This window comes from Sarcophilus harrisii, chromosome 1 (genome assembly GCF_902635505.1).
Source record: "Sarcophilus harrisii chromosome 1, mSarHar1.11, whole genome shotgun sequence".
Taxonomy (NCBI): domain Eukaryota; kingdom Metazoa; phylum Chordata; class Mammalia; order Dasyuromorphia; family Dasyuridae; genus Sarcophilus; species Sarcophilus harrisii.
Window position 1 is genome coordinate 365,837,276 of NC_045426.1, and position 16,225 is coordinate 365,853,500.

The following is a 16,225-nucleotide window of genomic DNA, read 5'->3' on the forward strand; positions in this document are numbered from 1 at the left end:
ACATATTTATATAATTCTCTTATTGCACAAGAAAAATCAGATCAAAAAGGAAAGAAAATAAGTAAGAAAATAAAATACAAGCAAACAACATCAAAAAGAGTAAGAATGTTATCTTGTGGTCCACATTCAGTTCCCACACTCCTCTCTCTAGGTGTAGATGTCAAATTTTTCGTTCAGTTATGCAACCCCCATGTAGGGTCAAGACACATACAATTTAAGAACTTTTACTCTACAATCCTGAGAGAAGTAGCTATCTGAGTCCTGGAAATTCAATTTATTAGTCTGAGTGGGTTTGGAAGAGAGCGACCAGAGCCAATATCCTACAATAAAATAAAAAGAAACTGCAATGGAATAAGTTACAAGGCCTCTTCAACAACATAAAAAGAGCCCTCCAAAGTGAATTTTGTTTTCTAAGAGTAAACTAGGAGACAGAAGGGAGAGACCATCACTGCTTCCCCTGTCCACCATTGTTCCTACCAGGCTGGGGTTGTTCTGTCACTGCTAGCAATCTGAGTCCTTTGTCCAGCCACCACATCTAGCTTGACCACTCTGCTGTCCACAGTTCCTTCTTCCAGTGCATTCAGCCTTCTGGCTTCGGACTTAGCCCTTTATGTCCCAAAAGCTCTTGTTTTTAGCCAGATTATCTACTATTGAATGCCCATTCAGAAATCAGCTGCCTAATCAATCCAAAGACTCCTGTAGTTTATATAGTCCCAGTCCCATAAGACCCAAGACCCTTAAACAGGACTCTTGCAAAGCATGTTCTTCTTACCACTGTCATCCTTTGAATGAGGGAAAAATAAGTCTAGTAGAAGAAATTTTTAAAAATCAGCCAGGAAAACCTTCGAAGGATTGAAGGATAAGAACAACAGAAGCCCTTATACTTTCTTTGACCTGGAAGTGAGAAGGAACAAGGAAGCTGTCAAAGAAGGTAATAATCAGGTATTAACAGGAAGAATCAGAAGATGTGGTCAACAAAAGCAAAATAAAATGTAGCAACACTCTAGCAACTACTAAAATTTATCATTACTTTATAACAAAATTAGAAATGGGACAGTTCTGTCATGGGGATTGGAGAAGGGAAGGGTAATCTTAAATTGCCAGGTTTCCAGCTCATAAATTGCCCTCACATTTAAGAACCTTAATTTTTTTTAAAAAGAAGGAAAAAATTATGAAAAAGTCCAAAAAATAAGAATAAGAAAAAACATTTAAGATAATAATTGTATCAGGGGGCTCCTGACAAATTGATCCCCTAGGCAAACAGTATCCCCAGGACACAATGAAGTATTAAGGTTTTACCCTCTTTAGACTTTGAATGGTTGCATCTGCAGCTAGTATAAGGCATGATAACACTAGTTGATCACAGTCTCAGTAACCTATTTGTAGCTTTTATACAAAGGACTGAAACTGGAAGTGACACATTCATAGCTTATAAAGGAATTGTTTAGTAGTGGCAAGGAAGTGGAAAAATGAATGGATGCTCTTCACTTGGGAGAGGCTGAATAAGTTATGGTACATGAATGTAATGGAACATTTATTGTTCTGTTAAGAAATGATCAGCAAGATGATTTCACAAAGACCCAGATGGAATGATGCTGAGTGAAGGAAGCAGAACCAGGACAACGTTTTATAAAGTAACAACATCATTATGTGATGATCAATTGCAATAAACTCATTTCAACAATGAGGTGATTCAAGGCACAGACTTGAGATGGAACATGCCATCCTCATCCAGAGAGAGAACTATGGAGACTGAATGTGGATCAAAGCTTAATATTTTCACCTTTTTTCTTGTTCTTGTCTAATTGCTTGTGGGTTTTTTTCCCTTTCTTGTGTTTTTCTCCTTTTATTCTGATTTTTTTTCACTGCATGATGATTTGGAAATATGTTTATAAGAATTGTACGTTTAATCTATATCGGATTGCTTGCTACATTGGGAGAGGAGTGGGGGAGGGAGAAAAATTTGTAACGCAAGTTTTTGCAAAGGTAAATGTTGAAAACTATTTTGGCATGTATTTGGAAAACTAAAATACTATTTTTAAAGAAAAAAAACTGTTTATACTTAGAAGCAAAGACGTGACCTCAATCAAACTGATGGAATTATATTAGCCTGTGGAGTATAGCCAACGACTATGGGGCTATCTATTGACTGATGGGTTAGTAGGTGGTAGAGTAGATAGAAAGTTGGACCTGAAGTCAGCATTTTCCCAAGTTCAAATCTAGCCTCAGATACTTTACTAGCTGTATGATCTTCGGAAAGTTACTGCTGGCCTGAATTTCCTCATCTAGAAAATGAGATAGAAAAGGAAATGGGACACCACTCCAATATGTTTGCCAAGAAAACCCCAAATGCTATCGCAAAGAATCAGGACAGAAAATGACTGAACAAAGCCACTGAATGGCCGTACCTTTGATGGCCTTAAAAAGCATATTGTAACTTTGGGGACAGTCATCTCTGGCACTTGGGAAGAGAGCTATCTAAGAAGGAAGAGTCTAGGTCTTGAGAGGGATTTATTCTTCACATTTCCTCTTGTCCCTTTACTAGAGAATTATGGGAATGAGGAGTAGAGAAAAGGGAATTTCTTTCTCTTCTTCCTTTCTCCACTGGTAATGGCATCTTACAGCAGAGTGTCTCAATAGGAGATGCCATGTCTAACAAAAGGCAGGCCCAATAAAGAGTTAAGAGGAACAGGCCTGAAGGGACCAGCAGAGAAAAACAAAGAAAAACTCTATTGAAATAAAGACATCCTATAAGCTAAAATATTCAAAGGATAAAACAGCTACATAAATGTGTGCTGAAATACCACAACAAACAATGAGAGAAATTTCAAATGATAAAAAAAATTGGTAATAAATGGATTAAAGGGATCAAACAGTCTAACAATATAAAAATAAATTCCACTGATACAAGGTAGAACAAGAATTGCTGAAAATAAGTAGCATAAGAAAACTGAAAACATCAAGGGAAGCAAAAAGTTAAGCCAAGATCAATGAATACATAAATTATAAATGAAGATTATGTCCAGGTTTCCAAATAATTTAAGAAACAACTAAAGATTTGAATCAGGGTGAACCTTAATCAAGAATTTAGATGACCACCATACACACACACACACACACACACACACACACTCACACCCCAACAGCCCATAAGTCTTATTTGAGAAACTAATTAGAGAATAATTATCAGAATTTTTTTTTAAAGTCACAAAATAGGCAATACTCTTCAAGTGGGAAGGCAGACCACGGAAACGGAAAAATCCCAAAATACAAGTCTCTAATAATAACATCATTATTCACACTTCTATAGTGACTTGAAGTTTGTCAAGTAATTTCTTTTCACAAGAAATAGAAAAGTATTATTATCCCCATTTTATAGATAAGAAAACCAAGGATAAGAGAGGTAATATGGCTTATTTATATCACATAACTAATAAGTATGAGATCCAGGATTTGTACCTAGTTCTTCTTACTCCTTTATAGCGTTCTTTCCAAAGCAAATAACTATCACATTTGGAAATCTGAGGACAAATAATTAATTGCTCAAGCATTAAAATTATCTAGAAAAATTTAGAATCTCATTAAAAGAAATGAGAGACAAAGTTAGGCAAGATTATATACAAGTCTTAAAGGTACAGGAATTGAGCTAAAGATTACCTATCTTGCCAAGCATACTATTTAAAGATAAAACAGGATCTTTCAAAAATCATCAAGAAAAGAATTTATCAACAAAATTCCCAAATTAAAAATCTCAGGATAAGATACATAAAGTATGTTTTTATAATCAAAGTAATCAAATTAGAAAAAGTATTAAAATGCACATATGATTATCAAAAAATAAGAAATATAAGTTGAAATATATTCATATTTGTAAGTAGGCATTTTTGTTGACAAAAAAAAGTCAATGGGAAAAAAGAGAGGGTTGGATGAAAGGAAGAAATTTGATATTTCCCAAAACTATATTTCTATCTTTAACAAAAAGAAAAGATAAAAAAATCCACTGACAATCATGAAGAAGTAAGGGATTGAAAGTTAGAAATGTCATTTAGTTCATTATTTGGTCTTCATAGTAAAAATAGTTATAGAATAGAAGATAAAACTTAATCCTTATATCTTCAAAAATAAAGAGGAAAAAAAATTCCAGAAGACAAACCCAATCAACTTATAAAATTCAATGTGAATAATATTAATTCCTCTAATTAAAAAAGTTATAGAATGGATTAAAACAAAATCTATAAATCATGATGCTTACAAGAAAGACACATTTAATGTGAAATGTTAGAACTATATTAAAATCAAAAGGCTTTAAACTTACCATGCAAAAATAAATACATAAACAAGTAAAGCAACTGTGACAGGAAAGGAGCAAACCACTGGCAATCAAAAAGGAATAAGAAAGTCTTGTGACCAGAAAGATGAAGAGTTAGACACTTTTACCAGATATTCTTACCTTTCAAAACTTCTTTAAAAATAAGAGAGAAATAACTATATGAGTATGTATACATATATTGTATTTAACATATACTTTAACATATTTAACATGTATTGGTCTACCTGCCATCTGGGGGAGAGAGTGGGGGGGAAGGAGGGGGAAAATTGGAACAAAAGGTTTTGCAGTTGTCAATGCTGAAAAATTACCCATGCATATATATCTTGTAAATAAAAAGCTATAATAAAAAAAGAAAGGAATTATGCATCATATATAGACTAATTACAATTGGATTCATGTGACAAAGAAAAGAGAATGCCCAAAATATAAAAAAAAAATCCTTATAAATTCATACTGGAGAATTTTAAAGTGCTCTTTCAGTACACTTCTCTCATAAGTCTCTATAGTTCCTTCAGGAAAGTAAAAGCTAACAGAGGGACTAGTAATTGTGGTCCATCTTGGAATTCTCCTATGCTGCAGAAACTCTGTGATCACTTCTCTCTTTGCCTATCCTATTCCTCACTTTGCTACAAGAAGCAAACATTAATTCTGTCCAGGCAGAGAAAGGAGGGGATGGTGGAAAACATGCAGCCTTCTAACTGATTCTAGTTTTGTGTTAGGGGACCCCCTAAGCCTACAGGCATTCTGCTGGAATACTGTTTCTGTCCTCCTATGAAAAACTATCAGCCCAGCTATGAAGAGGAAAAAAGACAGCCAGAGAAGAAGGAATTAGGATAAAAGTTTGGGGAAGCACCTGAGGCTGTGTGGGGCTTGTAGGAAAGAGGACCAAGGCTCTGGGATCATTCCTGATCCCCTAAGTGATTATACAAGGCAGAGACCCAGACTAGTAAACAATGTTTCCTCAGTGGTTAAAGAGGCTGGAGACTTGGAGATGTACCCACCAGCAAATGGAAAGTGATAGAAGAAAATAAGGGCGAAAGGACTAAATTATCAAAGATTTTATTCATATATCACAATTTATTCAGCCATTCTCCAACTGATGAGCATCCACTCAGTTTCTAGTTTCTGGCCACTACAAAGAGGGCTGCCACAAACCTTCTTCATTACCCATTTTAAGAGGAAAAAAGCTTTTTTTTTTCAAAGCCCAGAGAATAAATAGATAGATCAATAAAGAAGATCCTAAAATCAGAAGGAAAGATGATTAGTAAATCCTAAAAGAAATTAATTACAAAGCTGGCTTAAAAATTTCAAGATGGAGGAAAAATGATTTGATGCTTTAATGAAATTCCTGGGATTTCTATGAGAGCAAGAAATAACAAAAAAAAACTTCAAAATGGTTCAAAATAAGTAAAATCCATAACAGAATAAATTAGTAATGGCTATGACTCAGAATGAAGAATTCTCAAAGCAAAACTTAAAATCTCTATTAACAAAACAGAAAACACTGAATTCAAAGCTGAAAGTCCTTCTAAAGAAGTGAAAAAGAGAATAACAAATTTGGAACAAAAAATACTGCAGTTGAGGAAAACCTGGGGAAAGAAAAGCAAAAATAATAGTATTAAGAGAATGCATGGACTCTGTACTACCCAAAGAAAGGGATCTTCATGACAGATTTTAAGGATCATAAGTTTCCTAGCAGGATATGACAAAATAAACAAACAAGCAACAACAAAGAAACTCAACTATATTAAGGAAAACAGCTCAGAACTTTTTGGATACAGAAAAATTAATATTGCTTTAAAAAATTCACATATATTCTCCAGAAAAAATTAACAACAATGCTCTTCAAACTCCAAGATATATTATAGCAATTAATCTGAAAATTTTCAGTGACAGGTAACAAATCCTGCAAGTAGCCAGGAAAAATTCCATCTAATAAATAAGAGGAAAAATCTGAAGTTCTGTCTCACACCCATCAGATTCCCATCTCCTGATAGAGATGATAGATTCAAGAAACTTCTTTCTTTTATTCTTTCTTTCCTTCCTTCTTTTCTTTCTTTGTTGTTATTCAGTGTGGTGGGGGGTAGGTAAAGAAAGAAAAAGGGAAAAAATATCTTTTAATTAAAAATAAAAGTCATATCCATCAGATTGGCAAAGTTGTCTGAAAAATTAAAATTACACTCATTAAAGGAGATTTAGGAGGTGAGGCACACTATGCACCATTGATGGAGATTTAAATTGGACCAGTCATTCTGAGAAGCAATTTAGAAGCCTACCAAAAAAGTCACTAAACTGTGACTTTGACCTAGAGATACCACTACTTTGCATATAACCCAAAGAGATAACACAAAGACAAAAAGCATCTATATGTACAAGAATATTTACAGCAGCACTATTAATTGTAGCAAAGAACTAAGGGAGTATCCATCAACTGGGAAAAAAAAATTATGGAGTCTGAACATAATGATATTGTATGATAAGAAGTGGGAGATTAAATGGATTCAGAGAAACTTGGAAAGATTTTTATGAACTTGAAAAACTACTTGAAAAGAACCAGGAGAACAATTTATACAATGACTACTACATGTAAAAGAAAACAGCTTTGACCAATGCAATTACCAATGCTTTAGAGAAATTAATGACAATACTTTCCACCCCTAGGTAAAGAGGTATGAACTAAACATATATAATGGAACATACTTTTTTGAACATGGTTAATGAATGAATCTAGACTATGCTTATTTGTTTCAAGGAAAGGTTTTTTACATTGGAGAGCTAGAGGAAAGAGAAGAGAGGTAATTATGATGATGACAAAAAAAGAGCAAAAGAAAGAAAAGAAAATCAATGAAGCATTTTTAAAAATGCACAGAAGATGCATCCCCTTTGACCCAGCAGTGCCATTATTGAGTCTGTATCCCAAGGAAATCACAAGGGAGGAAAAGAACCCACATGTGTAAAAATGTTTGTAGCAGTTCTTTTTGTGAAGACAGAGAATTGGAAAATGAGTGGATGCTCATCAACTGGGAAATGGCTGAGTAGGTTGTGGTATATGAAGGTAATGGAATATTATTGTTCTATTAAAAATTATAAACAAACTGATTATAGAAAGGTCTGGAAAGATTTACATGAACTGATGATGAGTGAAACAAAGAGAACCAGGAATACATTGTCCACAGTAACAGCAAGATGACCAACTTGCTCTTCTCAGCAGTTCAATGATCCGAGGCAACCCCATAAACTTTATGATAGAAATACTCCATCTGCATTAAGAAAGAGAACTACTGAGATTGAATGTACAGCAACACAGGCTTTGTTCACTTTTTTCTGGTTTTTCCTTCTCTCATGATTTTTCCCTTTTTTTCTGATTTTTCTTTCCCAACATGATTGAAGAATCATGCGTATTTAAAAAGTTAACATTCATGTATAACCAGAAAAAAAATTTTTAATTAAAAGATAAAAAAATGAACAGATGAGAAAAGAAAGAGGTTATAAGCAAGCAGAACAGCTTTGAAACTAACATACTGAATTTATTTTATACTTTTAAAAAAGAAACAAACTAGATGTGATGGAGATTCGTAGATTCATATGTGATCTTTTTCCTGTTCTTTAAATATGTTGCTATTTGTCAAATTCAGAAAAACCAAAAAATTGTGTTATATGTACATGTGCATATATACACATGTATACACGTACATAAACACATAGAGGACCCCGTTCTTCTGCTTTGGAAGGGGTGTTGGCTGAGTGAGGAGCAGAAGGACCTGGCCATGGCTCTTGTAGCTTCAGGTTGGAAAAGTGTTTCTCCTCCTTTTTCTCATACCATTTCCCTATTTCCCTCGACTTAAAAGCTCAGGGAGATGTAAGAATTAATTTTCACCAAACTATTTAGGATTATATAGTAACAACTACTGCGGTTATAGCAGTTGGTTTTAGCAGTCTTTCAACTCTTAAGTCAGATGACCAATGCTTTGCATGATTAATGAAGTTTTCTTTATTTAACAAGTCCAACTTAGAAATAAAGAAGGCTTCTCAAAGGATTCATTAATTGAGAGGTCCCTGAATAGTTAATCTTAAATACTTCACACTGGCTTTCTATTCAAATAAGAAACAGCTATGGCAAAGGCAGAATTTATGTTTTTTAAAATCTACAAAAAATGAATGTGATGACACATTGGTGTAAGCATGAAATCAGCAACTACAATAATTTGATTTAATCAATATATATTTTTTAAAACCTGTTTAGATATGTCTAGACAGCTAGGTGATGCTGTGGTATACAAAGTACTGAGGTTAGATTCAAGAACCCCAAAGTTCAAATCAGATCTCAGATATTTATAGCTATGTGACTTTGTGACACCTCTGGTCCCCTCATCCTCATCAACTGCAAAATGAGAACAAGGGCTTCCCCACTTTCCAAGAATTTCCAGTTTCCTTGGTAGATAGGGGAGGGAACACAGCTAAGTACATCCAAATAATTTGAGGAGAGAGCATTAACAATTGAAGGCCTCAGAGAAGGTGGTTCTGAGGAAGACAAAGATTCTAACAGACTAAGATGAAGAAACAATGCTTTTCTTGCCCAGAAGTAGAAGATGGGATGCTAGTTTTGGGAAATAGAGTGCCAATTTGGCTGACAGCACAGAGCCTTAAATGTCAAGCTGAGGATTTTGTATTTTGTTTTATAATGAGAAGCCATGCATAAGACTCCATGTGAGAAAATGCAATATGGGTCTGCAGTACTTGAAATGGTGATCAAAATCAAATACAACTACATATGGCAAAAGAATAATAGTGACATTTCTTGGGGTAGCAAGAACTGGACACAAAGTGGCTGCTCATCAGTTGAGATATGGTTGAACAAAGGGTAGTATCTGGATATTATGGAATATGATTGTCCTGTAAGAAGTGACTAATATATAAAATTCAGAGAAACATGAGGACATTTGTATGATTCAAAGTAAAGTAAGCACAACTATTAAAACACCATATAAAATTACATAAATGAAAAGAAAAATAAAACAAAGCCCAATACTGCATAATTTTAATGACCACTCGACTTCTGAAGTGGGAAAATGCACCTCTGTCCTTTCATTGGAACTTAGGTGGGGGGTGTTGCATAAGTTGTCAGACAGATAACTGTTGGTTGTTCTTGACTGTATTTTTTTTCTCAATAGGAAAGTCAGGGGAGAATGTATTTGAAATTGGCTATTACTTAAAAACAAATACCTCCATAAAAAGTTTTTAAAAATGATCTTAGACCATATTACGGGAGGTACAATGTCCACAATGATGGAGTTGATAATACAGCTCTGCTGCAGATATTCAATTCTGTATGCCACATTTTAGAAAGATCATTAATAAGTGGCAAAGGATGCAGATGACTCTAAGAATCATGTGTTTTAAAAATATCAACAAATTTTAATTTGACTCATAATATTTACATGTGAGGTCTTTGTCCAATGACCAAGGCATAAATAGACTGTTGTATTGACGGAGGGGCTGAAATCATATCAATCTTAAGAATGAACGAAATTGCACCTAAATGGAAGAATAGCTCGCAGGTACTCCTGGAAGAAGAAAATAAAGTAGTTTTTTTATTATATCTTGGAGGAGAAAAAAGAAACATTACTTTATGGGACATTTGGCCATTATATACTACAGAACATTATTACAAAAATACCACCATGAAAACAGTTGCAGTATAGGTATCAACATCAGTTCCTGACGATAATGTGATAAAGAAATTCTACAAAGAATTTCATAAGACCATCCAAATCAAATCATTATACATTCTGATACTTGATTACTACAGTATAAAGGCAAGAAATGGTAAGGATGAGGAGAAACATATGAGAAAGGGTAAGGAAACAGGCCAAAGAGATAGATTACATTAAGGTCCCATGCCTACATATGATGAACACTTTCTTTGAAAAAAAAAAAAAAGAACCAGATATGGCAACATCAAATAATACAACAGAGAATAAAACACTATATTTTAATAGATGGCAAAGGCTTGCTTTTCAAAGGAGAATCAAATGAATCATCAGTCTATACAAACCATCAACTCATCAGGGTTAAAAACAGAATCAGTTTTTTAAAATGGAGAATTAAAAAAAATATTCTGTAAATTGAAACAACCCTAAGTAACTTAAATAACTGAAAATCAAAAAAGAAGTAAATAGACTACAAAATTAATATTAATACCCACTCTAATAATTTCATCAGAGTATGTAAATTAGTTGACTGAAAAAAGAAAGAGCTCAGAAGAACAACTTATTCAGGAAATAACTGATTTCTTTGTCTGATTCAAGGAGCTACCAAAAGCAATAGTGGGTTAGAATATGAACTCATTTGTAAAAATCTTAGGATGGATGATTGCGGACACAATTGTCTCAAAGCAGTAGAAGATAAAACCAATTTTAAAGAAGTAAGCAAGGTATCCAACCAAGTAAAGTAATCCCAAGGTATTCAAGGACGATTATGGAAGGAGTGCAGACAGAAGAAAATAGAAAAAATTTGCAAAACACATTTCATCAGGGGCAGCTAGGTGGTGCAGTGAATAGAGCACCAGCCCTGAAGTCAGGAGGACCCGAGTTCAAATTTGACCTCAGACACTTAACACTTCCCAGCTGTGTGACTCTGTTACACTGGGCAAGTCACTTAACTCCAATTGCCTCAGGAAAAACTACAACAACAATAATGAAAAAAAAAAACACATTTCATCCAACTACTTCTCTAACAAGGATAATAGAACCACCTCTCTTAGATCACAGTCCCAGGAGTGTTTATATAGGAAACAGGAATGGTAATAAAGAAAACAAAGACAGGAAATGGAACAGGTTGAATTCAAACTGTATATAAGAAGGTCTTTGCTAAGGTAGCTCAATTGTGAGTGCATTGAGGGTCTAATATGCAAGGTCTTCTCTGAAGGAGGAAAAGATACAAAAGTTGTAGAAAAAATTCTGAGCCTTATTAATATCCCCCAAAAAGTGAATGAAAGAATGTCAATCTTAATGATCTATAAACTCACTGTTGTATTTATACAAAATCTTTGAGAGTATTATACATACAAAGGAAGGAATCCATGATGAGAGTATTAGCAGAGAAAAAGCAGTGTTAACAAGTGATATTCAACAATAAACCCCATTTATCATTTTGCAATGAAATGAAAGATGTAGAGAATACAATATCCCATTACGTTTTGTTGATTATGAAAAGAAAACAAAAACCATTTGATGGCACAGAACAGACTGCTGCCTTATAGGTTCTTTTATGAGCTTCCCATATGCATACCAAGCTCATTCAAATTTCCTTGATAGATGTAACCCTGTTCAGTGACCCTCTCTGATTATAAACATTTTTGGAGGCATGAATCAGGGAGATTGTGATGCTGAAGCTCCAAAAGGAGTACAGGTGATTCCCTGTGAATAGTGAGATCCTCTGTTTCCATTTGTTTATGGATGATATTACTCTAACTGCACCAAGTCTCAGAATGTTACAGAACCTCCCAAGTTTAAGTTACTGATCCACTCAAGAAAGACCAAGTGGGTAAAGAATGTCTGTTGCCTATATGTCGACATGCATTTGGATGGATATCTTATAGAGCTCACCCAGCAGGATGTATCTCTGGGATAGACAATACAGAGGAACAAGAAGCTGACCCTAAATTGAACAGGAAAGGGAGAGTGGGTTGGATTCCATCAAGAAAATAGCAAAGCTTTTACTGACTCCAAGCTTCTCATGAAGCAATTATAACCATCTTGGAAATTAGAACTATTTTTGCAGAATGATTTACTTTGGAAAGAAATGGATTCTTCCTTGCTAGAACTCTTCAAGGTAAAGGTTAATTGACTTCTTATCAGGATATTGTAAAAGGCTTTTTTATTCAGGTACAGGGTTGAACAAGATGGCCTCTAGGGTCCCTTTCCACTGTGTAACTATAGAAAATTAAGTTGAATTAAGTTGAAATGAATTGATGATAGTAATAGTAGGTAAAAGTAGTTACTCTACCATATAGGACACTGGGGATAGCCAGAGGGAAGCAATTGCAAGCGATAAGTTAGGGGGAAAACAATACAAAGTGTAGCTATTTGGTAAGTGATATCAAAATTTGGAGCAAATGTGACAAGTGTGACAAATGTGACTTTGGTTTCCCAGACAGAGGAAGTTGCAAACCTACTGCTAACAGCTGAGGTCAGCTTCAACTTGCTTCACATCATGATTATTTAGACAAATTATCATTGAGATATCATAGACATCTAAAGAAGGGATTTGCCTTAATGGCTCTGTTAAATATCCTGTTTCCCTCTGGACTCCTAGGCCTGGGTTTAAGCATGCTTAGCAATCAAGGTAGGTCAAACTAGCTGTAATTGTGCATATTAAACATTTCTAACCTGCTTATTAGCTTAAATGATAATGTTAAAGTTGAAATATTTATTATTCCTCTGTTTATTTTCACATGAAATGACTCTGATGAGATGTTATTTCTCTTTTCTCTACCTACTACTTCCTGATACAGCAGGTCAGGGAAAGAGCTAAATGGAGAGCTCACGAGAAGAGTGCTAACTTCTTACTTATCAGAGTGGAATGAGTATATTAACAGAACCTTAAGGGGCAGATGAGTGTCCTGCCCTGAAAGATGCCCCAAATGGGATTTGACACTAACCTGGAAGAACTTCCTCAGCTCCAGACAGGTCAATAGTTATTCTACTCACTAGAAGAATCAAGAATATTACACGTATTCTCTTTGAGAAAATGATTAAGTCTTTCTTATGACACATACCTGTCTTTGCCTTTACAGAGTACTTGACAGTTTCCAAAGGCTTTTGCAGACATCTCATAAAATGATTGTGTCACTCTGTTGAGGGCAGCTATTCATATTCCCATGTTCACCTTCCTCACATGTGTGTGTATGTATGTATATATACATACACACACACAAACACACACACACACACACACATATTCTTGTAGGTGAAATGTATGAAGAGAAATGGAATAAGGGATTTAGAGATGTGAGTCTTAATCCAGTCTCTGACATAAATCAGGCAAGCACCAAAGAAGTCATTGTCCCTTCTCCAGATCTTTTAGTTCAGTCTCTTTACTATTTGATTGACCTTTAAAACTAGGATTCTAATGGTGGATTATGTATTTATTTTTCTACTTACTGTGCTCTCATTAAAGAAAAGACTTGCCTCTTAACTTTTAAAACATATAACCATAAAACCCAACCACACCATTTCAGGAATACTCGTTGAGCCCTGGAGATTTTTAAGCACTTTATAGATTTATGTCAAAGCCTTGTGTAGCTTAAATATCATTTTAAAAAATCTGGCTTTAAAATGGAAATAGTCCATTTAAAATATTAGCATATGGTAGTGCTAACATATGTTTTCTTTATTAAAGATGATTCTTTTTTGGTTCAAATAGTAAGAATTTCAGAGTCTAACAGAAAAGCTTCAATTAATCTTCAAATACTTTAAACAAATATAAAAGCTTTTCCATAAGTTCTTTGGATGAAGACTATTCATGCTTAGAGGCTCAGGCAAATTTATTCAAAATATTCTGTTCTAGTCTCTTACCAAGGCAGATTGGAAGCTGCTAAAACAAAGACAAGATCTTCTGATCGGGCCAATCCATCCATCTGCATTAGCAATTCTGTTTTCATACGAAGACTTCCTTCATGTTCTCCCCTATTAAGAAGAAAAGAAGCATGAATTTCCAAAGTGATGGGGAACTTTTATTTCTAACAGTGTAGCTCACAGTAACTCACTCCAAGTCACTATTTCAAATTCTTTCAAACTATCAACCATGATTAATTTATACTAGCTAACACTCATGTATGTTAAAGTCTTCCTTCATTTCATTACACTGAGAAGCCACTGATAATGAAACAAATAATCAAAACCAAAAACCAAAACCATATGATTTAATTTAATCTTGTCATAAAGATTAACAAAATGGAAGTGAGTGAATGCTAATGGCAGTATTTAAAAGAAAAAACCATCAAATTGAGGATTGGCAGTAAACTGGGAAATAGCATAAGGGAAGGGCAAACAGTATTAAAGGCGATGATGCTGTGTCCATCTGCAGCATTATATGTATTATATGGTCTCTTTATAAACGATTGTATACAGGCTGCCTAGTTTTAGTTATCTGAAATCGTCACAAGAGGGGACATTAATAGCCAAACCAAAGCCATTTTCCATAGTTCTGATAGAAAAACTAATATAAGTATAAGGAAGGTACAGCTTATCCCATATGCAGTCAGAATGGAAAAATAAGACAGTACAATTTCTTCACAATTAAGTTTATCTCCTACTTCTTTCTTTTCCTCCAAAAACCACTATCAATAAGAAAGAAAAAAAAACAACTTTTCCTAGCTTCAATAATCCAAATTGTCTACCTGCATTGACCAAATCACCAGAAAGCTACTCAGATCTGTTTTCACTTTGTTTCTTTAAACTCAACTAAAAGTACAAACATTTAAATTCTTGTCTTTTGAAGATAGCCAGGTGATACAATGGATAGAGTGCTGGGCTTAGATTTAGGAAGGCCTGGGTTGAAACATTTATTAGCTGTGTGATTCTGGGCAATTACTTAATCCTAATTGCCTCAGTTTCCTCATTTGTAACTGGAGAAGTAAATGGCAAACCATACCAGTATCTTTGCCAAGAAACCCCCAAATGGGGTTATGGAGTATTAGACACAACTGAACAACAATTTTTGAGAGCATAATTTTCCATTTCTTGCTTTAATGGTGAAAGCCATGGTGCAAGGGAAGATTAAGAGAATTCATAGTTGCAGGATCTGGAGCCAAATCCTGACTTTGCCTTTTCCTAATTATATGACCAAAGACAAGTCACCTTTTTTCCCCTAGGCCTCAGGTTCCTTATTTTTTTAAGTGACAGAGGTAAACAAGATGGCCTATAAGGTCTCTTCCATTCCTAGAGCTATGATTCTATGTAGGGGATAGTGGAGGCAATAAGAAAATCTGCACAGCAGTATAGTGTGGATTCATATTGTCTTAAGGAATTACTCATCCCCCAAATGGATGGATTTTCTTAAAAGATATCATTTTAAGGAGGAGAGAGGGGAAAGAAGAAGACAATTTGGAACCCAAAATATTTTTAAAATGTGATGTTAAAATTGTTTTTATATGTAATGAAAAAAATAAAATATTCAAAAAAAATCACTTAAATTTTTTTTTCTAGTTTGTCAACATTTTATAGGACAATGACAAGATGGAATGCATCTGAAGAACAATTGGAGACTATACTATGTAAGGTCCAGTTAAATGAATTATAGATATATTTCATATGGAGAAAAGCAGACTTGGAAATGGGACGGGGATATGACAGGCATCCTCAAGTGTCTAGCGAAATAATTGCATGGAAAAGAAACTAGATTCATTTTGCTTGGCCCTAGAGAGCCAAGATAGAAGTTGTCAGGAAGTAGATTTGTTTAACATAAGAAAAACTGACCAATAATCTTCCAACAATAAGAATTGTCCAAAAGACACATGCTGCTAGTGGATTCCCTGTCTCTGGAGGTAAATCAGAAAGCTAACATTAGGGATGCTATAAAAGTGACACTTATTCAAAGATAGGTTGGACTAGATGAGCTCTGACATCTGAGATTTCCATATTAGACAAGTTGGCTTCCTTCTAATTGTAAACTAGGTTGAGGTTTTGAATGTAGTCATTACCGTGGGTGCCATAGATTTTGACCAGTAGCGCAAGGCCAATGCCTGCTTCTATAATGCTATGAAACAACTCTGTTCAAAGCATAAAACTGAAAAAAAAGAGTATTTTTCATAAATGTGGGAAAAATTCATAGCTGTTATTTCTTGCTGGTGATTTTAGGAGATATTAAATCTTTATCCACAGCATGTAGAAT

At 34.5% G+C, this 16,225-nt stretch overlaps 1 protein-coding gene across 3 annotated transcripts in view; it reads right to left on the minus strand.

Moving 5' to 3' along the window:
* Positions 1-16,225, minus strand: part of KATNAL2 (katanin catalytic subunit A1 like 2) — a 129,698-nt gene that overhangs the window by 16,261 nt on the left and 97,212 nt on the right. For all 3 annotated transcript variants that reach the window (XM_031945987.1, XM_031945988.1, XM_031945986.1), the window contains one exon: positions 13,909-14,019. In XM_031945987.1, coding sequence (XP_031801847.1) covers positions 13,909-14,019 — 111 coding nt within the window. The remainder of the gene's footprint in view (positions 1-13,908; positions 14,020-16,225) is intronic.